The sequence below is a fragment of the Staurois parvus genome, unplaced genomic scaffold (assembly GCF_062004578.1).
Source record: "Staurois parvus isolate SC_StPar_1 unplaced genomic scaffold, SC_StPar_1.0 ptg000505l, whole genome shotgun sequence".
In the NCBI taxonomy this organism is placed as follows: Eukaryota; Metazoa; Chordata; class Amphibia; order Anura; family Ranidae; genus Staurois; species Staurois parvus.
In genome coordinates, this window is record NW_028318301.1 from 3,332,033 (window position 1) to 3,356,574 (window position 24,542).

The 24,542-nt window shown below is 40.8% G+C and overlaps 1 protein-coding gene across 4 annotated transcripts in view; it reads left to right on the forward strand.

Moving 5' to 3' along the window:
- The window catches only part of PC (pyruvate carboxylase), a 1,112,699-nt gene that overhangs the window by 319,080 nt on the left and 769,077 nt on the right, over positions 1 to 24,542 (forward strand). For all 4 annotated transcript variants that reach the window (XM_089689964.1, XM_089689966.1, XM_089689965.1 and 1 more), the window contains one exon: positions 16,198 to 16,363. In XM_089689964.1, the coding sequence (XP_089546090.1) occupies positions 16,198 to 16,363 (166 nt within the window). The remainder of the gene's footprint in view (positions 1 to 16,197; positions 16,364 to 24,542) is intronic.

The following is a 24,542-nucleotide window of genomic DNA, read 5'->3' on the forward strand; positions in this document are numbered from 1 at the left end:
AGCTGAGCAATCACATGACACTGGTTATTCTGTTCTTGGGCTGCTTAGAGTGGAGAGCATTGACTATCAGTCACCACTCTCCAATCTGCTTCTTCAGCACTCACTGGAGCCCTGGTCAGGAGCAGCTGGCTCTGGCTCTGGCACACACATCCACGCACTGAGAGGCTGAGCAAGCTGCCGATATTGTTGGGATCCTTCCAGACCCTGGAACAGCTCTGCCATGGCAGTTGATAGTGGGAAATAGCTTTCTGTTAGCTGACTCTAGGTTGCATTAGAGGAAAAGCAAGTGCACTCCTGTGATCCAAAAGATAAGTATGTCCAAACAAGCTTTGTTCTTTTGCAGCTCTATTCGGAGCAGTGTACGTTTTCTGATGCTAACATATTGTACTCTATAAAAAACAAGGATTTTTGTATTGTTAATGTGGTGGTCTGTGTATATGTGCTGCCTAAATTATTAGTTTTTATATTACTTGCAACACTGATTTGTTCTCTTGTTTTCAAATTAAGTCTTTAATCTGTACCAACAATGTTACAGTATATGAAGTACTCAACTGATGTATTTGTCTGCAGCTTATTGCAACTTGTAATTTTTAGGGGGTTGTGTTCTGTCTCTCCCATCTATGCATTGATACTGTGATCTCTGTAACTTACAGCTGTGATGAGATAGCGATAACTTCAACCTCAGATGGATACCACAGTCAGTGACTCAATTGAAATGATATCTTGTACATCTTGTGAAGTTTATTCCATAAACTGAGAGAATCTTACAACAATGAACATTCGATAGGTCAAAAGATCATAATGTGATCTACTTCATGCCATGAGGCTAGAGCTGCAATGCATTTCTGGGAAAGGGGAAGGGCTATCTATACAGCATTAAGTAAACCAAAGGAAAGGGAGGAGCAGAAACAAAATATATAAACACTTAAAGGCATATGACAGTCAATATGACAGTTATGGGAAACATGACACTCCCCGTCGAAATCTATGATTTCTATTATAAGAAACTTTAGTTCAAGTCCAATATAAATAATGAAGATTCTTTCCAGGAACATCTGCAAAACAAGAGGGAAGAACAAAGGAAAACAATGCAAACATTTAGCATAATACTTGCAGATATTGGTCTCGAAAGTCCAGGCTGAGACATGGAAATCCATATTAAGAGGGGAAGGCAGCAACATGCACGATTCCTTCTTACCTTCCTTTAAATCAGGTTGATGACTTTGTCTTCCTCGTTAGGCAAAAGAAGTACTAGTTCCTTTATAGGCCTGAAGTAAAGGTGTGCAGAACCTTCTTCCATCGTGGATATAGCCAAGATGTGTCCTGAAATACAGTAATAGGTAGTAGGAGTTAAGGCTAGTGGGAACATAGTGCCATTGTTCAGGATTTAGAGATTGTTTCCAGGATTCCCACCTTTGTTGTTTCTCCTTGGGTAAGGGGGTATCCCAGTTTGAGCCTTCAGAAGTAAGTTGTCTCAGCAGTATCTTACCCTGAATGGTGAGAGGTGTAATGAAACCTAGCGGATCATAAATGCTGTTCACTGTAGACAATACTCCTCGCTTTGTGAAGGGCTTGTCACAGGCTGATGCTTGAAATGTGAATATGTCTTGTTTACCATTCCAAAGCAATCCAAGACTGCGTTGTGTAACAGGTCAAATCCTAGTTGGAATTTCTTCACACTGACAGCATGGTCATCAGAAGGAAAGGCTATCATAACCTTGTCGCTGTTAGAGATGATTTTGTGAAGTCTGAGGTTTGCAGTGGCAAGCATGTTCTGGGTTCTAGTAAGAAGGTTAATAGCTTCTTCTTCATTGGGCAGAGATTTGAGTCTGTCGTCTACATAGAAATTCCTTTTGACTAACTGTCTTGCATCAGATTCAAAACTCCTATGAGATTGTTGTTCAGATTAGACCCAGTGAGAAGATTGTCATTGAGGGAGACACCTTCATGATGAGCACTTGAGTCAAAGGCCACCCTAATCTGATCAGGCTTGCGTGGATGGTAGACACCAAAGCATGGTAGATACCAACATTCTTCTCCTTCCATAAGAGGAGGTGCAGGCTCAGCATGATCTCTCTCAAACCCACAAAGTGCTTTTCATCTCAGGCTTCTGGTTCAAACTGCGATTTAAAGAAACAAACCATGATTCTGCATGTACCCTGTTGTTTGTCAGTCTCTTTCTTTGCATACGAAATGGTAGAGGTGCTACCCATCTGTTGGAATCATCTTGGTAGGATTCTTTACTCATGGTTTTCAAGGATTCTTAGTCTTCTATGGTAGCTGCCAACTCATTGTCTTTAGTGGTTACCTCGAACACTGTGTTGCCGTTGTTGTCATCCCAGAGATTAAGAGCTTTCTTATTGTCTTGTATGATGTGCACCTTTTTCAAACAGTCTTTCTTTCACAATATATTTATGTGGTCATTGTGCAGAACAAGTTGTTCGTCCATTTGACAGGAAATGTGTTTTAAAGGAAGAGACTGAGTAGGGCCTCCTGTCCTTGTCTAGGCAGACATTGTCTATGATAACCCATCCTAGATCCACATTCTGAACATATGGTGCATTGTGTGGACCTTTGATTTGATGACGAACTTTGTGCACCCTTAGGATGTCTGGACCAAGTAACAGCAGGATATCGGCACTTTCATCGAGGGCTGGTATTTGGTTGGCTATGTGCCTTAAGTGAGAATGGTGAAAAGCAGCTTCAGGAGTAGGGATCTCCTCTTTGATGCTTGGAATCTGGTTGCACTCAGTGATAGTGGGCAAAGATATTTCCACATTGTCATTCAGAGGAGCAACTACAAGACCACTGGCTCTCCTACCTAAGACTTCTGTAGTGCCGGAACAAGTGGTTAGAGTATAAGGCAGAACATCTCCAGTTATGTTCAACAGTTCAAAAAACTGTGTTCTTGCAAGAGATCTGTAACTCTGATCATTCAGAATAGTATACAGTCTTATGGCTTTTTGAGGTTGACCTTTTGGGGTATACATGGACCAGATTTATCTTTGCACAATATTTGTCGCAGAATCCTTCTCCACAGAACTCTGTACATGTAGAGAACACTGGGGTGGTAGGTGCTGCTTGATCTGGGCACTCCCCGCCTTGCTTTGCCTCAGGAAGATTGTTTGTGAGCGTAGTAGAGTTGTGCGAATATTGATGAAGAGCTTGCACATGATCATCACTGTCACACTCTATACATTTGATGATCGCTTTACAGTCCTTTGCAAAGTGTTCTGTGGAGGCACAGCATTTGTAGCAAACCCCAAATTTCTTCAAAAGTTCCTTACGTTCTTGGAGGGTTTTCTTTCTGAAGCCGATACATTTAAGTGGATGTGGATTGATATGTATTGGACGCTGGCGATTTGGGTCCTCAGTTCTCTTGTTTTGATCAGTCTTTTCAAGAACTGTAGCAGATGCAGGTAGAACATTAGTCCTTTTCAATAACGCTGGACCTCTACGGTCTCTGTGCAACATACGTGTGTTCGTAGTTCTTGGAGAGAGTGTACTGAGAAGGTTACAGTCCCCATATGAGAAACTTGGGTCATTCTTAGTGTCTGCAATTCTTTTGATGAACTTGCAGAAGTAGGAAAAAGGAGGAAATGCAACTCTATGTTCTTCCTTATACTTTGATCCAAACGCTGCCTATCTTGAATTCCATATGGTAGCTTGAGAACAATAGATTTGATGCCATGAGAGGAGTCAAGGTAACTGAGACCAGGTAAGTTGATGTCAGCCTTAGCAAGTTGAAGCTCTAATAGAACATCGCTGAGTTCTTGAAACTTTAGATTTTCGCTAGCAGAAACCTTTTCAACCTTTTGAATAATGCATCTTCAATGGCCTCTGGGCTGCCATAGGTATGTTCAAGTATGCCCCAAGCAGCATTAAGGCCTGCAGCAGGGTTGTCAATATGAACTGCTTTAATAATAATAATAATAATAATAATAATAATAATAATGAACTGCTTTGAGCCTCTGGATGCATTCAGTAGACTGGGGACCTAGCCATCTGATGAGTAGATCTAATTCCTCTGTGGCATTAATGTCTAGGTCACTCATTGTGGCCTTAAAACTGGATTTCCAGCCTCTGTAATTTTCAGGCTTGTCATCAAACTTGGTGAGTCCTGTCTTAACAAGCTCTCTGTGGAGCATGTATTTAGCAAACTGTGACATGTCCATGTTTTCATATCTTGGGTGCATGACTGCAGGTGGTACAGAGTTGGTTGTGATGGTTGGTGGACTTACGTGGAGTGACTTGGGAACGTATGTTGCTGCTAAGGCATTCAATGCTAGAGCTGGCTTAAAGTTCATTGACATGTTGGTTTGTAGAGTAGTGCGTTTGCTAGGAGGTACTCTGTTGGTGCCAAAGTATGATGGGCGGTTTATTAAATACACACCAGTGTCTGCGGCTAGCTGAGATGCTGCAGTCTGATGTATTGGAGGATATAAGGGCAAATGGTCTTGAGGTACAGTAGGTGCAGAGAAGAGACTTTGATGGAGTAGTTTGGCTGCTGTGACAGGGAGTTGACGTTCTGGAGAGGTATGTGAAGAATCTGAGACATAAGATACAACTGAGTGTCTGGAACTGTTGTCTCTTTCGTTTTCACTAGCGGCTTGTTCTAAGACCCTTAACCTTGCCATGGCTGTATCATGCTCACATTGTTTTTCCAAAACCACAATTTCTGCCTTTTGGCATGTGGCTTAAGCTTCTTTCTCTGTTTTCTGATGTGTGGCCAGAGCCTCCATTTCTGCTTTCTTTTGGGCAAAAGCTGCCTGAATTTTAGAAGCTTCAGCATGGGCTTTTATTAGTTGTTGACTGAGTGTAAAAGACCTTGATTGTAGGGATTTAGAAGATCTTGAGGAGCGTCTAGTAGATGCAGAGCTATAAGACCTGGATTCATGGAGCTGTGTTATTCCCATTTCTGCCTTTGTCTTTATTCGCACCACTAAATTGTCTCTTTCAAGATTGAGCTTTTCAAAACTCATTAATTCTTCCAATGACCTTTGAGTGTTGTACCACTTTAACAGAGCAATACATTTAACACACAATCTTTGATAATTTTCATAAGCAACATTCAATTGCTGGATAACACCCTCTAGTTGTATTGGCTCGTGACATTGTTGGGAGAGAGCAGACATGCATTTAACAGTATTAGACCACAAGTCATTAATATTAGACAGCATTCTTCCTTGTCAGCATTAAGATTTTCTTGCACTTTCCAGGTTGGATTTCTTAAGCGTTTTTCTCTTTTTTATTTATGTCCTGCTCTGGATGAAGCTCTGATTGTGGTTGTGTATTGGTTTCCCCAGACTGTATATTACTTTCCTGAAACATCATGTTAGCAAGGAGAGGGGTTGATAGAAAGTTTACATAGAAATGTATCACTTTTTCCGTGGCTGAGTTCAGGTTTCCTAGGCAATGATTGCAGAAAGATATTCTTTTTAAGTTCACAGGCAAGCCATGTGGTAATGTATACAGATGCAGTGTATAAACTTGCAGTTGTAAAACATTCACATCAATAATTTGTCCTGACACTGATGAGTGTTATGCTGGGATATACTTGGAGACATGTACAGACTTGTGTAGAGGTGGCTCCACTCTCTATAGCTGTTATATCTAGTATCCATATAACATCTCACTGTGTATTCTAGCTAGCAAGGATTCTAATGAAGACATTTCACAGATCTTTTGACTAGCCAGGATCCTATGAAGCATTCCACTGATCTTTTGACTGTTTTGTCTCTCTAATCTATGCATTGATAGTGTGATCTCTGTAACTTACAGTTGTGATGAGATAGCGATAACTTCAACCTCAGTTGGATACCACAGTCAGTGACTCAATCGAAATTATATCTTGTAAAGTTTATTCCATAAACTGAGAGAATCTTACAACAATGAACATTTGATAGGTCAAAAGATCATAATGTGATCTACTTCATGCCATGAGGCTAGAGCTGCAATGTATTTCTGGGAAAGGGGACGGGCTATCTATACAACATTAACTAAACCAAAGGAAAGGGAGGAGCAGAAACAAAATATAGAAACACTTAAAGGCATATTGACAGTCAATATGACAGTAATGTGAGACATGACAGGCTGAGTTTTGCAGCTTGAAGGGAAAATATATTTCTGCGACAGATAAATCCTTGCAAAATTTTCATATCTGCATACCAGCATAGGCCTCAGGTGTGAACGGTTTATTTAATGAATTGAAAGTGGTGTGATTTTACATAACTCTAGCCTTAGCCATGTTGTAGTATAGATGTTGTCTCTACATACAGTTGCAAGAAAAAGTATGTGAACCCCTTGGGATTACGTGGAGTTTTGCATGAATTGGGCGTAAAATGTGCTCTTAACATCATCTAAGTCACAACAATAGAAGAACACAGTCTGCTGAACATAATACTACACAAACATTAGATGTTGCCATGGTTTAATTGCACATAACATGTAAACATTCACAGTGCAGGGAGGAAAAACTGAATGTTTACTTTATGTATTGAGCATAGAGACACTAAGGACAATTCACTAAAAGACACATTATTTGTACTACTTATGAATACGGACAGGCTAACTAGTGCTGATGTGGCTTTTCAATATGAAGTAATTCTATTTCTGTTTTTCATGGGAAAGTAATACTAGTTAACAAAACATACAGTATTCAATGTCACTTTTGTGAGGTCTTCATTTGGTTGTTGTCAGAGTTAAATTAAGTTAGAACTCCATTAGTAATCTTCATGTTCACAATTCAGCCCTTCTTATTGGCGCAAGACTTGGAACACAAAATCCATCAAGCAGTCTACTCCAAAGCTCTCTTCCCAGGGAAGGGGCACCTGTTCGTTTGTGTGTGATGGGCATGGAGTAACTGATTCGCTTTAATGGGCTGCTCTGTGCTCACCAAAGAAGCTACTGCACTTTTTTGGCCATTTTGCTATGCACTTTTTTTACTACAAGTTTTGCCATGTGCAAAAACGCTCTTCTGCTGCCAGCATTTAGGGTACCATTAGGAATGAATGGCATCACAAACGCGACTTACATTTTTCATGCATTTTTTTTTGCCCATTCCCGGAAAGCATCTGCATATGTGAATGCAACCTAAGAGTGGAGGGACATCTTTTACAGTTTGTTTCTTAAGGTCACAGATGTCCCAAACCTGTGGGTTCAATTGGTGGTTTTACAAGGGTAAAAAATAGATTTTCATACTCTACCTCTTACCACTTTATTCTTTCAAATCAACCGAAGGACAGTCAGATTTGCAGAATGCCCGGAACCATTTCTTGTCCCAGGGAGTGGTTTTTTCAGTACCTCTGGAGGGCAGGTTCACATTATTCTGTTTATACCTGTTCACAGTACCCAAAACCCAATGGGGGTATCCGTCTCATCCTAGACCTAAAACCCTAAACAAGTACCTTCAAGCTGTAAAGTTTTAGATTTAATCCACATTACTCTCGCTCTTTGCTGAAGTAATCAGTTGCTTCAAAATTCTATAGGATTGAGAAACATTTCTTTCTTTTTTACTTTTGTCAGAACCCTGCTAGTGAGTTGCAGGAAAACATTTACTCAATATATGTATAAGGTTACATCCTGACTTATTTTTCCAATAGGAGTTCCTTTTTGTATCATTAAATTAGGCAATAAAGTTTAGATCTGTTGGTGAATCAGGGCTTGTCCTTGTTGTTGCAGTACTATTTGCTGTGGTTCCACCCTAAAGTATTGCTACATCTTGGTTGGATGTTGTGGAAGAGGAGGAGGAAATATGAGATTACGTTTCCCAGTAATCTTGTTTCCATGACTGCTCCACAACAGCCAGTATACCACTCGATACTGTAAGTAGTTTCTATTCAGCCCTGGGCATGTAAGGGTGGGGCAGCAGGAAGTTAGTGAAACATTGAGAGCCTCGATTCCATCTTCCCAGTCCCATCAAGATTTATAAAAATTAACAGTGTAAGTCTGTTTTTGATTTACAGTGGGAATTCCATATGCTTCCTTTCGCTTACCATTCTGAACACTGGGCAGTTATGTTTAGGAACATATACATTCAACCAGTGGCATAACTAGAACATCCAGGGCCCCAGTGCAAAAACCATGAAGGGCTCCCCTGACCCCTGGTCCTGGGCTCTTCCCACCAAGGCCAGGGCCCTTTAATCCTGTCACAGGGCTCTTTATTATGGTCCTGCAGCGGGACCCTTTCAGATGTAATTCAGCAGGCCCCCTTCTTGCTATCTTGGGTAAGGTTGCCATCTTTTCTTCAAGCCAAACCCAAACACTTTAGTGGCACATGACATTTCCCCTTAACATTTGAATCTGCAGACTTCCCCTTTACATTTGAATCCACAGACTTCCCCTTTACGTTTGAATCTGCAGACTTCCCTTTTACGTTTGAATCTTCAGACTTCTCCTTTACATTTGAACCTGCAGACTTCCCCTTTACATTTGAATCCCCAGACTTCTCCTTTACATTTGAATCTGCAGACTTCCCCTTTACATTTGACATCTGTCTCCTCTCCAGTCTGTGTGAGGGGGGGGGGGGCAGTCTGTCAGTGCTGGGTCTGGGCAGAGCAGGGCAGTGTGAGAGAGAGCATGTAATAGACACTCTCTGCTTACAACTGTAGCTAGCAACCCTGCCATAGATCCACAGTCCGGGCTCTTGGGCCCCCCCCCCCACAGTGGCAAAACTTCAGGACCCGGGCACAAGTGTGACTTTTGCAACCCTGGTAGTTTCACCACTAGATCAGTGGAAGTGGTGGTTTGGGGGTGTGATCAGTGGCACACTGGTGATTAGGGGGCATGGGATCATTGGCAGTGGTAGGGGTGTGATCAGTGGCATATTACCATGACTATGGTTTGTGCATTGTGACCCCTGGAACAGATAGCCTGTATGACCACATTTATTTATGATTTGAATGATTTGTGGGTATTTACCTTGAGAAAAGGGGCCTGTGTACTATAAAAACATTGATGTTTTTTACAGATTTGGGACTTCAGTAAATGGTCATTCTGGAATGGAGTTGTAGTACTGGCTTTTTTGTATGTTTAAATTTGTGCAGTGTCACCACATAGCCAAGCACCCATCCCCTAGAAAGGGTTACATAAGGTCCGTGCAGTGTGGTTTGATGTATTTAAGTATTTGAAGTATTTAAATCCCGCCAAAATTACAAACATTTTAGCAGACAAAGTCTATTGGAACCCCCCAAAACATCCTTGCATCTGACGTAGTCATGCCCCTTTTACTCCCCATGTGACAACGCTCAGTGCTTGAGCAAACATTTTGCTATTTTGAGCAATACCACCCTGGGGTGGTGAGTTTGTAATCCTATGCAAGCAACAACTTTTAAAAAGTTCAATATTTGTACACTATTTTCCAGAGCCTACAGCAACTGTTTGAAGAGTATTACACTAACATTTCAGATAAGCATTAGTACACAATGGTTCTTGCTTTACATCCCAGTTTACTAACTTCTATGGCACTACTCAGTCACTTTAAAGTTTTGTTTTCAGCTTAAGCGAAATCCTAACAAATGGATCCCCCAGTAGCTGCTAAAAGTAAAATAGAAGCTTTGGCCCCTCCCTGGTGCAGTCCCCCACGAGAATCATTGATCCAGCATCGTTCCTCATCCTTGCTGAATGATGCCAAGTGAGTCAGTCCACCTCCTGTGAGCCCAGGGTGTTATGGATCCACCCCCACCCTGGACACACAGGGAAATGTGCAGAGAACATGCCCTACACTCCTTTATTTCTGCAGGACGTTTCAGAGGGTATAGATTTAATTCTGTGCGATTTTACATTATTACATGATAACATTTCCAGCACATTAATGCTGCAGTTATTAGATCAGAAATGAACAGTATCAAATGAATTGCAATATTCATTTGCATAGGGTTATTATGAGGCTGTGTCGTATGCTCACTGAGCTAATTCCCTGATATCCTGCAAATGAGATATGAATTACTGTTTGCTTTCATTGTTTGCAGCAAGGAACAGCTACTGAACTGCAATTCCAGTTTTTCTATCCTATTTTAAAAGGCAGAGTTCTTCTAAATTGATATGTGTTTTCAGTGGATGCTTTTCTTTGGTCTCCAAAATTCCTAAAGCAAATGTGACCAATTATGCAGACTGGGTGTCGGTTTCACACAGAACTATCCAGGAAGCCATTTCGGTGTGCATTTTAATGAACAATACATTTTAAAGAGTTCTTTAATGCTTATTTAAAAAAGAAAAAAAAAAAGAAATATACCCAAAGTAGTCTATACACACCATTCTATAACACAAAACTAATTGGACTGTAAAATTATGCATTTTTGTGAAGCCTCCCCAAACACCCCTGATCATTTTCAAGATTCAGCCTTGTCTTCTTTCTAGGATTAACACCCCCTTGCGGTCTTAGAGCAAGTGCTGTCCTTCTCCCGAGCCTTGCACATAGGCAGCATGCTTTTCTGTCACCGTGGATAAGTTCAGTCACTACGATAGTTTTGCAAATGGAAAAATTACAGGAATGTTTTGTGCATTATGTTAGGTGCTACACAGTAGAATAAAGTCTTGTGTCTTTTTGTAAATGTGCTAAATAAGTCGTATTAATAGTTATACGCTAAAACTGTCTACGTTTTTGTTTAAGAAAGGATCTGATTGCTTTAAAGGATAAGTTAACCTTTGGAACATGTTACATCTTCCCACATTTTTAGAGTGGAACTTGAAAGGTGTTTCAGCATCTGTTTCCCCCCTCCCTGTGATAGCGTGAGGGATCCTCTCCCCATACCAGCTGTCAAATTTTTAAAACAGCGTGGCTGTGCAGGGTTTCACCCACATGGCTACGTCATTCATTACCAGTTTCTTGTGAATGAATGCTTGCAAGTATGTACATCAGTCATATAGCTGACAGCTTGTAGTTCATAATGATCTATGAGTGCGCTGTTGAGCACTTTTGTAGTCCACTGATTTCCCTGCTCTCAAGTAACTGCCTGCTTGTACGAGGTACCGGCAGAAGCCTGAGATTGCATGCTCTGCAGGCTCTTTGGAAAAAACATAATACATGCACATTTTCTTACCTGCAAAAAAATACGCATTTATTATTTTTTTGTTTCAAAAGGTGAACTTATCCTTTAAAGGTACATTTAATTGAAGCCGTTTATGTCCTTCGTGGAGAAATTGGACCAAGTTTTATAAGTTTTTTGGGGGGGTTTTTCCCAGCTTGACCATAGGACATATGTAAACTACTGTTAATAAGAATCATACATTGGCTTTTACAATATGACCGTTTTTAATACAAATCAAATAAAAGAGTATAGCACTAGCTAAGAGAAGAAAGGGTTGTTGGAGGCTAATTAATCCCTTATTAATAAGTATAACCCTAATAAGAGCAAGTTTTATTTTAAAATAAAATGGATTGTTGGGTCTACTGGAGCCAGCAAGGCTTTGCTCTGCTCATAAGAGGTGGAAATAAATACATTATATCACTGCTGTTACATTGCATTTATGATTAAGTATGAACCAGTTGTATTGCGTTCTTCATTTATGCAGAACCTGCAGCACAAAGTAGGATGTGATTTACTTCAAAAGTTTCAGCTGGTTTAATACTATCTAAGGTGAATTTAGTCCATCTGGCAAAGTTAAAGCATACTATAACTTTTCCACTGAAGATGGTGGTGGGGGGCACAAAATTTGAAATATCTAGGTAAAAACTCTATTGGTTGCAATCCTATATATGTACCAATTTAGAGCAGAGTTGTGCTTCACACTAGGGTTAAGCCAGCCAATTCATTGATTGAAATTTGACCAGTTCAGCAGGGACCAGCTGAATTTTGACCAATGTATGGGCACCCCAGTTGTACAGAAGTTGATCTACCGATCAACTTCTGTATAACCAGCCTTGTAAGGTTTTTCCCGATTGATCAGTGCCACTGGGTATAGCAGTGCAGTGATTCTCATTGCAGTGAACTGGCCCAGTAGGACATATGGCCTCTTAAGGCAATTCGATTTCCTCTCTGTGCTTCCCGAGGTTCCCACAATTGGCTCCCTGCTTCTCAATCTACCATTGCCAGGGTTAGAGAAGTTTCAAGCTTATGGTCTAAAGCAGTGGTTCTCAATCGCTTTGCAATAGCCCATACACTCTAAGGCTTCCAGTCAGGTGCAAATTCTGTATCCTCCCACAGTGCCTCCCAACCCCTGTAGTGCCCCATGGTGCCTTCAGGCCCCCTTAAAGCCCTCAGCCTCTACAGTGCCCCTGAGCTTCCAACAATGTCCTGCAGTGCCTCAGAGATCTCATTTCCTACAGGACCTACAAGCATGCAACAGAGTTGCCTAACCTACTGTGCCACCCAACACCATCCAGAACCTTTTAGCATTTCAAAACATGTTTTCCCATACTTTTATTGTGCGAGTATAAAAACTTTATTTCATTACTGCTGGAGCATGGAATGATTTGGTAGAAATTTCTAGGCCCTGTTCTCAAAAAGTTTGAGAACCATTTGTCTAAACCAGGGGTCCCCGAACTATGGCCCTTCAGCTGTTGAAGTACTACATGTCTCATCGTGCCTCTGCCTCTGGGAGTCTTGCCTGTGGCTGTCAGTCTTGCAAGGCCTCATGGGACTTGCAGTTCCTCAACACCTGGAGGGCCATAGTTTGGAGAATCCTCGTGTAAATGGTAGGGTTTCTCCCTTCCCTGTTAAGGTGCACTCTTCCAGATCTGTTAGTGGTTGATGGGTTTTCCATCATTAGGCATCTGCATTTCGGATTTGCATTACTGTCATATTATCTTCTGTTCACATGTTTAAGTTTTAAGTGGATATTCAGGCCTCTTCTGCTGCCATTCTTATGTGTAGGGTATTGCAATTTGCCCTGAGTTTCTCCAGCCCTTCTTATGTGAACCTTTTTGCAATTATTAGCAGTCTTAGTTAGACTGCTTTGGGATGCCCCATGGATAAAAACTAAATTATTATTATTATTATACAGTATTTATAAAGCGCCAATAGTTCGCTCAGCGCTGTACATTACAATAACCTATGTCCTGTACTGTACAACTAAGAAATAGGATTCTTGATTTACCAGTAAATCTGTTTCTTTGACTGCAGTACAGGGCAAAGGTAGCTCCCTTCTGTTTTTTTATGATCTCACTCTTGCTTTCTACAAAACTGAGCTAGCTGGGAGTGGGAGGGATTATATGGGGGGATGTCTCTGCAGCTTTCTTTTTTGTTTTGTTTTTTTGGCCGGAGTCCAATCACTGGCAAAAAAATCAATTCAATTAGTGTCCAAGATAGCTACATATAACCCTTGGTTAAAAATACTATCCTATACTGTTCTCCAGGAAACCTGATTTTCCATAGTCTATAGAGCAGGCACTTTACTTTTGCTTTATGACTTAATATATGTTTTAAAGATGTCTTGACCATTAAAAGTTTCACAACATAGCTATTTTTTTTAAAAAGTGAAGAATGACAAATATTAAAAGTGGGGAAAAAAACATCTGGAGAAACATATTGGTTCTATTGGTAAAGGTTAATTTTTAGGGTCTCCAGAGACAAATGTAGCACATATATTGGCCAACATAACCCTTTTATAATATAAATAATTATAGTGTATCACTACCCTTTCATTAAATATTTGTGAAAATACATTCAAATAAATAACATATAAAATAGTTATTGAATCCCCAATCCCAATGCGTGCTTGAACTTGGTAAATAAATATATCAACACTCCATATTCCATAAAGTGCATCCATAATGACAATTGAATCCACAAGCTCAGTGCTGTAAATTTTCAGTAATCAATAAAGTTCATGCATCAAATAATAGTGCATCTGCAAATCATTTAAAAGGCTTGCTAAATGGTAATTAAGTCCCCAATTTCTGTACTGTAAAATTATCAATAATCAAAAATATAGATGTCCTTCGCTGTCAGCCATTCAATATTTGTTGGATCCACCTATTGCCATCTGCTTAAGTGTACCAGATCCGTAATTTCTTGACTACTACTTTGCTATAATGGGTAGCTTACGAGAAACTACTATGTTTGAAAATGGATACATCCTATGTACCCCATCTTTTGTCATGGTTGTATAAATGTTTGGTGTCCCCTCCTGCTGGATACATCCCACCTTACATTTGTAACTGTTACACAAAATCTGCCCACAAACCTCTAATTTATGCTGGCATTGTCATTAGAAAGAGGGCTCTTTTTTGGAGCTGCCCAAATATACGCTCATTGTGGGTTCAGGTGAGACAACTTAAGCTTACTTCAGTAAAACTGAGCAGTAACCCTATGAGGTATGTACTCCATGTTAATAGTGTACTACTTACCTGCTATAAATTCTCACTTACAGTTCACTTTTTAAATGCAGCCAAAGCATGAGTTCAAACTCTATGGACACAAACTACCAGCTCTCCCCAACCCTTTCCTTCTCAGCCCTCCCCCTTTTCCCTCTTTTCTTACCTCCCCTTTTTTTAATTCACTATATCTTAACCGGTTCTTGCCCACCCACAGTACATATACTGCAGGCTGGCGGCACAAGCAGGTTGGATCACATACCTGTACTTCATCTAGCCTGTTCTAGGTTATGGGTGCGCAGCACGCCACTTCTGTAACTGCTGTATCCACAGTGGATTGCTGTTACCGGTAACGGGTATCGTGATCACTATAATTAGTCATAGCAATCACATGATTACAGTGTAAACAAAACAGTCATGAATAGTTTTCATTCATGACTGTTTGTTACCTGTACCATGTGATTAGCTGTAGCCAATGTAACATGTCAACAGTAACTAAGCTGTCATGAATGTTAACCAAAACTATTGTTTACAGCAGTGAACGTCACTGTTATAAGCAATGACAGTGTAAAAAAAAAATTCCGTGATAACCCCCCAGAGTTGAACAATGTCACTATGGTGACACTGAACTGCTCTGATGACCAGATATATAAAAAAAAAAACTAAAGAAAAGAAAACGTTTAAAAAAAAAATTAAATTTGAATAAAAAATGTAACCATTATATTGCCGGTCAGGAACCCTGATCACCACCACACCAGTCGTATGACTGTGTACTGCACTGGTGACAGTTTGTGTAAACAAAAACAAATTGTTGGAAAAAAAAACAAATTTTAATTTCTGTATTTTCCAAAAAATGACAAATCATTACAACTTAAAAAAACTTACTAAATATACCCCAGACTGTCTGCTTTCTAAAAAAAGAGTCATTTGGGGGGCATTTGTACTGTACTGGTATTTTAGGACCTCAAGAATTGACATAGGCCGTCAGCACGTCAGGATTTAGCAATTTTCAAATCTATATACCATAGTATACATTTCACATAAAACAATTAACATACAGTTACTGAGATCTTTTTTTTAATCGAGGACATGTAGCAAAATACATTCTTGCCTAAATTTATGAAGAAATTAAACTTATAAGATATTTTATAACGGTAGAAAATATTGTTTTGTTTTTTTTTCAGACTTTTTGGTCTTTTTGCCTTCATATAATAAAAAAAATTAAAAACCCAGTGGTGACAAAATACCACCAAAAGAAATCTCTATTTGTGTTAAAGAAAATTATATAAATTTCATTTGGGTACAGTGTTGCATGACCACGCAATTGCCAGCTAAAGTAGCACAGTGCTAAACAGCAAAAAATGCCCTGGTCATGAAGGGTGTAAAAATGTACATGGGGTAAGTGGTTAACAATTTGGAAGGCACTGGGGAACAGACTCTGGTGACAGCAGGCTTTAGAGGTCTAATACACATATTTGATTACTAGTCTTATTTTTACCTTTGTACGATTTCTTTGCATTGTGTACTGTATACAACGAGAGGTTGCTGACCTTTACAGTACTATTGTACTTATTGCCTGTTTTTTATTACAATTTTCTTCAACTGAAGTGTCTTAATCTGAGATGGAGTTTGTCAACGTATGCCCTTCTTTAAATAAAGACTTAAAATTAAAAAAAAAGGCAGACTCTGGACCAATTGGTGTTTTTCTTCTATCACTCTTCTGTGTTTCTTTATTGCTGTGAGCCATGTCTTTGGCTACAACTTTGTTTTTTCATACATTAAATACTGTTATAAACTGTTTTCATTGTTTACATCATTGCAATACAGTAATCAGCCTAGCTAAATGATGCTTTTTTACTTTTTTGACAAATAATGGAGTTTGAAAAACTTGCAAGCTCTGCTGAATGTGTACTTTATATTTTTCATTTGTTTTCACCTCTAAGGAAAATGAAGTGGATGCTGTTCACCCAGGTTATGGCTTCTTGTCTGAGCGTTCTGACTTTGCACAGGCTTGTGCAGATGCTGGTGTACGATTCATTGGACCCACACCTGATGTTGTGCGTAAGATGGGTGACAAAGTAGAAGCCCGAGCTATTGCCATAAGTGCTGGTAAGAATGGTTAAAATTTCAAAAATTATATTCGTTTTAGTACTTAAACATTTCCTGTGCTTGCATAGGTTCCTTCTTTGCAGTTCCTGATATAGGAAGTAAATTAATTCAGCCCTTTTCTATTGATTGTACATAAGCCTAAACATGTTATTAGGTTACATTTAAAGTGTGGTCTCCCTCAAAACTAGGAACACCTACCATGAAAACCTTGCCTACTACAGGAAACTCCATCTTTCTTCTAATGTCTTTAGGCGATGGACCTGTTTTTCCATGGAGAAGTATTTTTCCTTTTTAAACTATTTTTTTCTATGATGCTTCTATCAAGATCTGATTGCCTTGTGCTATTCAGCAGTTCCCAGATCAGTTACTTGTGTTCCATGGGAACCAGACCCTATTGTGTGAGGCCAGCCTGTAATATTTGGCACTGGAACCTGCATTAGGTGCACAGTTTGGCATGTAGTACAAAGTATGTAGTTAGTCACAGAGCTGTGGATAATTTCTATAGTTCCAAGGCTCTGAAGACCCCTTCAGGGCTTGCCCACCCTGACAGTCAAAGCTTGGACTCTTACAGGGTGCAGCGTCATGGATAGGGTAAGAAAGGGTGTCCTCATAAGTTTGCAAACTCTTTCCACAGTGTATAGCCAATTGTGCAGTGTTATAGGCAGAAGAGTTGGGTGCTATTCACTTTGTTGTGGTAACCCCTGCCATTTTCCCTCTGTTTCTCCCCACAAGCAATTTAAAATTGGCTTTTTTTTCTCCTATCCTGACTAAGGCTGGCCATACATTATACAATTTGTTTTATTCAATTTAATTTAGTTTTACCTGTAGTGAAAGGACCTACCTGATTGCATACAGATTGAAAGTGTTTAGGGTTGACTCATATTATAAGGCTTTGGTAAATCTAAAGGAAAATTGTACAAGAAAATTGTTTAATGTATAGTCAACCTAAGTCTCAGGAGAATGAGGCAACTGTGTCACTTTCTCCTGGATGATGAGATGATGCTTTCCCACATGCCTTTTCTAATAAGAATGTAGAGAGCACGTTGCTGCAGTCCTGCTTTCATCTTGTACAGAGACACAGCCACAGGAACATTGTCAGCACCTGGGTTATAGCAGCTCCTATCCATATACACAAAATCTTATTAATCCTGATCATCCTTCCATGAGTACTCCCCTGGAGATCCCTGAAAGTAGCAATGGCAGATCCCAGGTGCAAGGAAACATGAACAAAAGGGCCAAATAGCATGCGTTCTACAGGCAGTCTTCAGAAAATTCAAACCACAGCTCAGGGTTATAGCTGCTTTCAAGTCCTGAAGAAATGTCCTATTATGATACCGCTTCCATTATCTGACTCTAGTGTCCTCTCAGGCACCTATCATCAGCTGATCTGAAAAAAGCAGATTTATCTGCCATGATGTCTGAATTATTTGGACACCCAATACTTCTAGATCTTTGGTTTCCAGAGACCAGATATGCTACACATCCTCTGTTTCCCCTGATCCTGTTAAGGATTCAAAAGCAGAACCTCCTTTCCTTGAGGATATTATGGAGGATCCTGATTTCGTAGCATCGGCTGCAAAGGGTTTTTTTTCTCTGTGTTTTATGAAATGGAATCTCTGGCTTCATGCCGAATGCCTTTTTCTATGGACACACATTGACACAGTGTGCACTAGTCTGCCCAGCAGCATCTCACTTTCCACAGCATAGATAAGCCCCTGTGGGCACTAAAAACTGTGCATATTTTGGAAAAGTCTTTTTGGAATTAGCCAAATTGATTGTGCATTTTCAGAACTGACCCAATCCAGATTTTTCACTAAAATAATAAGAGGATTTTAAGAATAAATGGACTGTTCCCATAGTGGATCCTCCTTTTTTAGTTATCTCAGTTCTCAATAAACATTTCTTATTGATTATGAAACACACTGCTACAGGTTGGTCAGTTTACCATCTGCCACAGTAGCACATTCAGGTACTGGCCTAGCTCACAGCTGAACTGCTAATGAAAAAGGAAATCTGGAGAGGTGCACTGGTGAAATTACCATTATTACAAAAGTTCCATAAACGCCAGATAGCAAGGGTGAATGAAAGGACCCATCTAACATGTTTCATGCTGTACTAGCGCTTACTCATAGCAACTGCTATGATTACACGCTAGTATAGTGCGATACGCGTTAGCTGTCTGTTTTTACCTGGTTTTATTATTTTATTTAAGTTTGTAATAAAGGTAGTTTCAACAGTCCATCCATCCGGACTTCTTTTTTCATTATTCCTATTGAGAATGCTCACTCTTTTTAAGGATTCTGTTAATAAGTCCTACTTTGCCTTTGTTGGTCTTACCTTGCAGCCAACAATTGCTGCTATCTCCATTTTCTTGACCAGTGGTCTCCAAACTATGGCCCTCCAGGTGTTGAGGAACTGCAAGTCCCATGAGGCTTGCAAGACTCTGACAGCCACAGGCAAGACTCCCAGAGGCAGATGCATGATGGGACTTGTAGTACTTCAGTAGCTGGATGGCCATAGTTTGGAGACCCCTGTTCTAGACCATTGCAAACTAGATGGGATATATGAATAGAGAACATGAACCTGTCTTTGAGAACTTTTTTTTTCTTAGAAGAATTACAGCTGATACCCTCACCACTGGTGTTTTTTGCATTTACACTGGAGAATATAATTCACCAAGTCTCTAGAATGTCCCTTCTCTCTGGACAATTCAGTATGTGCAGGATTTTGTGACTGAAAGCTTGGCCTGCTAAACCTGCTTGGGCGTTGTGTGGCTGTTTGATGTACATTGATGGGGTGCATTGCTACTGAATAACAAATGGCTTATGATGGTATATATTAATGATTTTGTGGCTTTGCTGGTAATGTCCAGGATGGTCCCCATGCAGATGTTAATTTCTTTGAGTGCTGTGTCGTGTGTTGACCCCTCCTCCTAATTTAGGGGTGGGACTTGGCAATTTGGGCTTGTTTACACCATATGTATTGGTTAGCTCTGAGGAAGAGGGCATCACCCTTGAAACACATAAGCTGCACTCTACTTGGAGGACACGTGTCTGGTGGTGTGATGAGAATGTACTTTATGTACTTGATCCTTACTGCATTGTGAATGTATTGGCACTTATTTTACATTTGATAGTCTCACAATAATTTGCTAGGCTAGTGCGCTTTCTTATGCTTGTTTTCCAAATGAAGACAAGTTTAACCACTTCTACAGTGATCTGTCACAGTTGGTAACAGATTTTGCCGCAATGCAGCCACAGTATGGGTGGATGTTATATTACCATAGTCGGGATGAGACTTTCGTCATCCTGGGTGGATGTCATATGACGTCCTTCCTGAAAGTACTTTGGGGGCACGCTGCGGACATAGCCAATGACGGATCACTGTTGCTAGCTGTGTTTGGTGACAGTGATCACATGGTACATACAGTGCCAATCACAGCCCATCTGTACCATGTGATTACCGTATTTTCCGGCGTATAAGACGACTGGGCGTATAAGACGACCCCCTACATTTCCTGTTTAAAATGTAGTGTTTGGGCTATACTCGCCGTATAAGACTACCCCTCTTCCAGTGCACACCAGTGGGAAGAATCGTGCCCCATCATTGGTGTCAGTGGGAGGAATAGTGCCCCATCATTGGTATTAGTGGGAGGAATAGTGCCCCATCATTGGTATTAGTGGGAGGAATAGTGCCCCATCATTGGTATCAGTGGGGGGAATAGTGCCCCATCATTGGTGTCAGTGGGAGGAATAGTGCCCCATCATTGGTGTCAGTGGGAGGAATAGTGCCCCATCATTGGTGTCAGTGGGAGGAATAGTGCCCCATCATTGGTATCAGTAGCAGGAATAGTGCCCCATCATTAGTATCAGTGGCAGGAATAGTGCCCCATCATTGGTGTCAGTGGGAGGAATAGCACCCCATCATTAGTATCAGTGGCAGGAATAGTGCCCCATCATTGGTGTCAGTGGAAGGAATAGTGTCCCATCATTGGTATCAGTGGGAGGAATAGTGCCCCATCATTGGTATCAGTGGCAGGAATAGTGCCCCATCATTAGTATCATTAGGGGGAATAGCACCCCATCATTGGTGTCAGTGGAATAGTGCCCCATCTTTGGTGTCAGTGGGAGGAATAGTATCCCATCATTGGTGTCAGTGGGGGGGGGGAATAGTGCCCCATCGTTGGTGTCAGTGGGGGGGGGAGGGATAGTATCCCATCATTGGTGTCAGTGGGGGGTGGAATAGTGCCCCATCATTGGTGTCAGTGGGGGGTGGAATAGTGCCCCATCATTGGTGTCAGTGGGGGGGGAACAATAGTGCCCAATCGTTGGTGTCAGTGGGGGGGGGGATAGTGCCCCATCGTTGGTGTCAGTGGGAGGAATAATGCCCCATCATTGGTATCAGTGACACCAACGATGGGGCACTATTCCTCCCACTGACACTTGCTGACCCCTGTTCCAGTACGGTGCTGCTGCAGTGTGTTAAAAAGATATCTTTAAAATAATATTTTTTGTAAAAATGTTTTTAATTATATATTTTTTTTTTATATACAAAGGTGCTTGCCTATCTTTTGGCTCTTCTATGAACACAGAACATTTGTCATAGGTTACTTGGATGACCTTGTCCTGAAGGAATTCTCAGTCACATCCTTGGCTACCAAAGGGGTTATTCAGTTCTTTCAAACCTTTGGCTGGATAATCGACCTTCCAAAGTTTGCTCCCCAACCCTCACACTGTCTAGAGTACCAGTGTCTAATCTTTGGCACAGCCCAATTTGGAATTGCTTTACTAAGGTCTTATATGAGGACCCTCAGTCAAAATGGCACCCCTCCGTTAGCTTCTGCATAAAGGTTATGGTCTTGATAGTAGCCTCCTTCAGGGTCGTTCCCTGTTGCCCAGTTTAAATCCAGACCTCTTCATTCTGACCTATGATGTGGAACAAATACAATCCTTGGATTGCCCAGGGTTTATGTCTTGCCAAACAAAGCTCACCCTGGAGTTGGAAAAGTCATTTCTTCACACACCCTGAAAGGCAGTGACAATGAATACCAGCATTACAGGTTGGGCAGAGTTTAAACCTGGTCCCCACAGGAGTCAAAACTTCCCATTACCATTCTGGAACTGAGAGTCATGAGATTATATCTACAGTACAATGCTGGAAATCTCTTGTGCAGAGTCACCCAGTCAGAGTACAATGCCACAGTAGTATTCAGTAGTCAGTGGTATTCCAGATGAGCAGAGACAAGGAGAAAAAGAGGGATAAAAAGCCTCAAAAGCGATGCTCCTAAGGCTTGTATTCAATTATACAAATGTGAGAAGTATGACAAAAAGTGTAGTAAGCATACTGTATACTCACATTCAGAAGATTGTTGCAGATCGATCCTAGGGTCAAGCAACCTATTTTAGCACATGTGGAGAGTAGAACTGTCTCCATGCAGAGTGGATGGTCATTGGGATTTTTCAGAAACTCTTGCACTGCACTAGGTTGCGATCAGATCCAGCGAACAATGTTAAAAAGGATAAGGCCTGGAAATGGAACATCAGATGTGTTTATTCAATAAAAGAATACTTCCAAGTGGATTCTTCAGGAAGGTTGGTATTTAGAGTTTACTGTATACTCTGGGCTGAAGGAATGCACACATATCCCACCCATTTAAAGTGTACTGTAAACCTTTTCCTGTTGAAATGGCCACTAAAGAGCCACAAAATGGATTGATGGTGTTTTAACCTGTTTTTATGATCAATAAATACTGTGCTTCCTAAAGAATCAGCTTGGAAGCACCTTTTTATTGAATGGGTGCCTCTGCTGACCACACATTGGTTCTATTGTGGGGCCTTATCCTTTTTACCAATGGCACAGTAGTGGCCTAAATAAGCCATCAGAGGGACACCAGAAGTCAGCCTGCCCTGAAAGAAACTTGTCTGATATTGTCTCCTTGGTAGAAACTCACAGCTTTCTTGGCCATCCACATCCATGGAGTGGACAATTAGCAGGGGGATTTCTTAAGCTGTCAACATCTAAACTTGGTTTGAATAGTCTCTGCACTGAGAGATCTTTCAAAATGTCAAAGGAGGGCAAAACTCGATGTGGGCATCCTGGTCTCCATGTTTAACATGCAATAATACCCAGCATTTGTAGCCTAGATCAGGGATACTCTCGTCTTCTCAGTGGATGTTCTGTTGATTCCACAAAGCTTGCTCTTTACCCTGATGCAGTTGATGCAAATCCTCCTTCGACTGCTGCGCTACATAGAGGAGGAAAGAGTGCCTTTCATGGCACTAAATTGGCCCACAATAATGTGGTACACAGATATATTCAGATTTTTAGCAGGCAGGCCTTGGCCTCTTCCAATCAGACCAGACCTACTAGCTCCCTGTTCCTTCGTGCTTCTCAGTTGTTGATGTTATGTAAAGCCTTTAAATAAAAGACATCAACGAAGGTGACTGCATAATGTGATATACTGTATATCAGTTCAGAGAGTAAAGATGCTGACTGTGACAACAGATGATTATCTCAGCCTGTTTAAATAGTTTAATTCTTATTATGCTATATCTTGGGCACATAGCCAAGGAAATGGGGAATTCCTATCTATCAGTAAAGAAGAAGGAAAAATATACAAAAACATAGACAAAATAAAGGGGAAATGTTTGTATACACCTCCAGAGGTAACAGAAAAACACCTTTTCATAAAATACCACTTTTATTCAAAAGATTTTTAATAAAAAGCAGAGCAAAATGAGCATAAAAACATTGATTAAAGTATCCATCATTATAGGGTACATCTATAAGCCTGAAAGAAACAATACAAAGTAAGTGCAAAAATGAGAACCAAGGTCTGTGCGTTTTGTTAGAGATATAGGGTTCTTCAGGACTCCTTAGGTCTCAAACATGTATTTTTATTCTTATGACAATATTGGCTATTAGTATGTAAAATACACTGAGTGATAAGCTACTTACACTGTGCAGACATGTTCCCAGGGTGGGCTGTGTGTTTACATAGACACACAAAGTGCATCTTGGCCACACTATGCCATGCCCCCCTGCTCCCTCCTCACAGGCAACTGACAGCAACAGGTGCCAATGGCTCCCGCTGCTCTCAAAGTTTTATGTGAGAGCTGGAGGTGAAGAGAGAAGAGCAGCAACTGGGTCAGCACTGGATCATGAGAGGTACAGACAAGTGTTAAGGGGGGAGAGGGGCACAACAAGTCATGAAACATTAAGGTAAAAAAAAAATACCTTTAAAACCACTTTAAGGAGTCTAGGTTGTCTCAGGTGCTGGATATTGGTGGATGATCACTTGTTGGTTGAGGGATGGAGCAAATATACTGGATGAGGACCCAAGAGGGTTGTTGCTGTAGAGCTGTGTAAACAATATAGAAGAAAGACACACACAAAAAAACCCACAAACCAGAGTCAGCCACAACTAAAACACAAAAGTCAGATATGGAGACACATAGATCTGAAGTGCTCTGTGTGCTCCACAGTGATAAATGATTTTACACAGGAGGAAGCAGGAGGGTTCCATAGTCTGGTAGACCATGTGAGCTTAGTATGGTTCAGCACAGCAAGACTGCTGCCAAGGAAATGATGGAGGGGAAAATGAAAGGAGACAGGGGAGACCAAAACGTAAGCCCATCTAAGGAAACTGGCAGGGATATAGCGCCAGACACTAACCTGAGCAGTCCAGAAAGCAACATAGCCACAAAAAATGAGAGAAGGGGGAAGCAGAGAGTCGCCAGGAGGATTGATTGGAGAATCGTATACATCATTCCAAGCACTAGATGGGGAAACATTATTGAATTTACTTATGTAATGCTGATCCAGCCAGTCAATGACTGTCCCAGGTGTTTGAAAAAATTTAACTGTATCATTAGCAACAACCCTTGGCTTGTTGGGATATTGTCTGCCTGGATATTTTCCCAACATTTCATTGGACTTCAGGTGAAAATCAGGAAAAGGCTGGACTCTTATGCCATTTAAGGATATGTTCTAAAATTCCCTGAACTTCAAGGGACTTACCTGAAGGTAAGGGGTGGATGGGGGGACCCCATGGGTCTTCTACAGCGACAAATGGAGGCAGGTTATCTTTACCAATTGTGTCGATCAGCCGGCGCTCTGCAAAATCAGAGGGACTGGCACCCTCACCACATTGAGGGAGACCAACCAATTGAATGTTGTG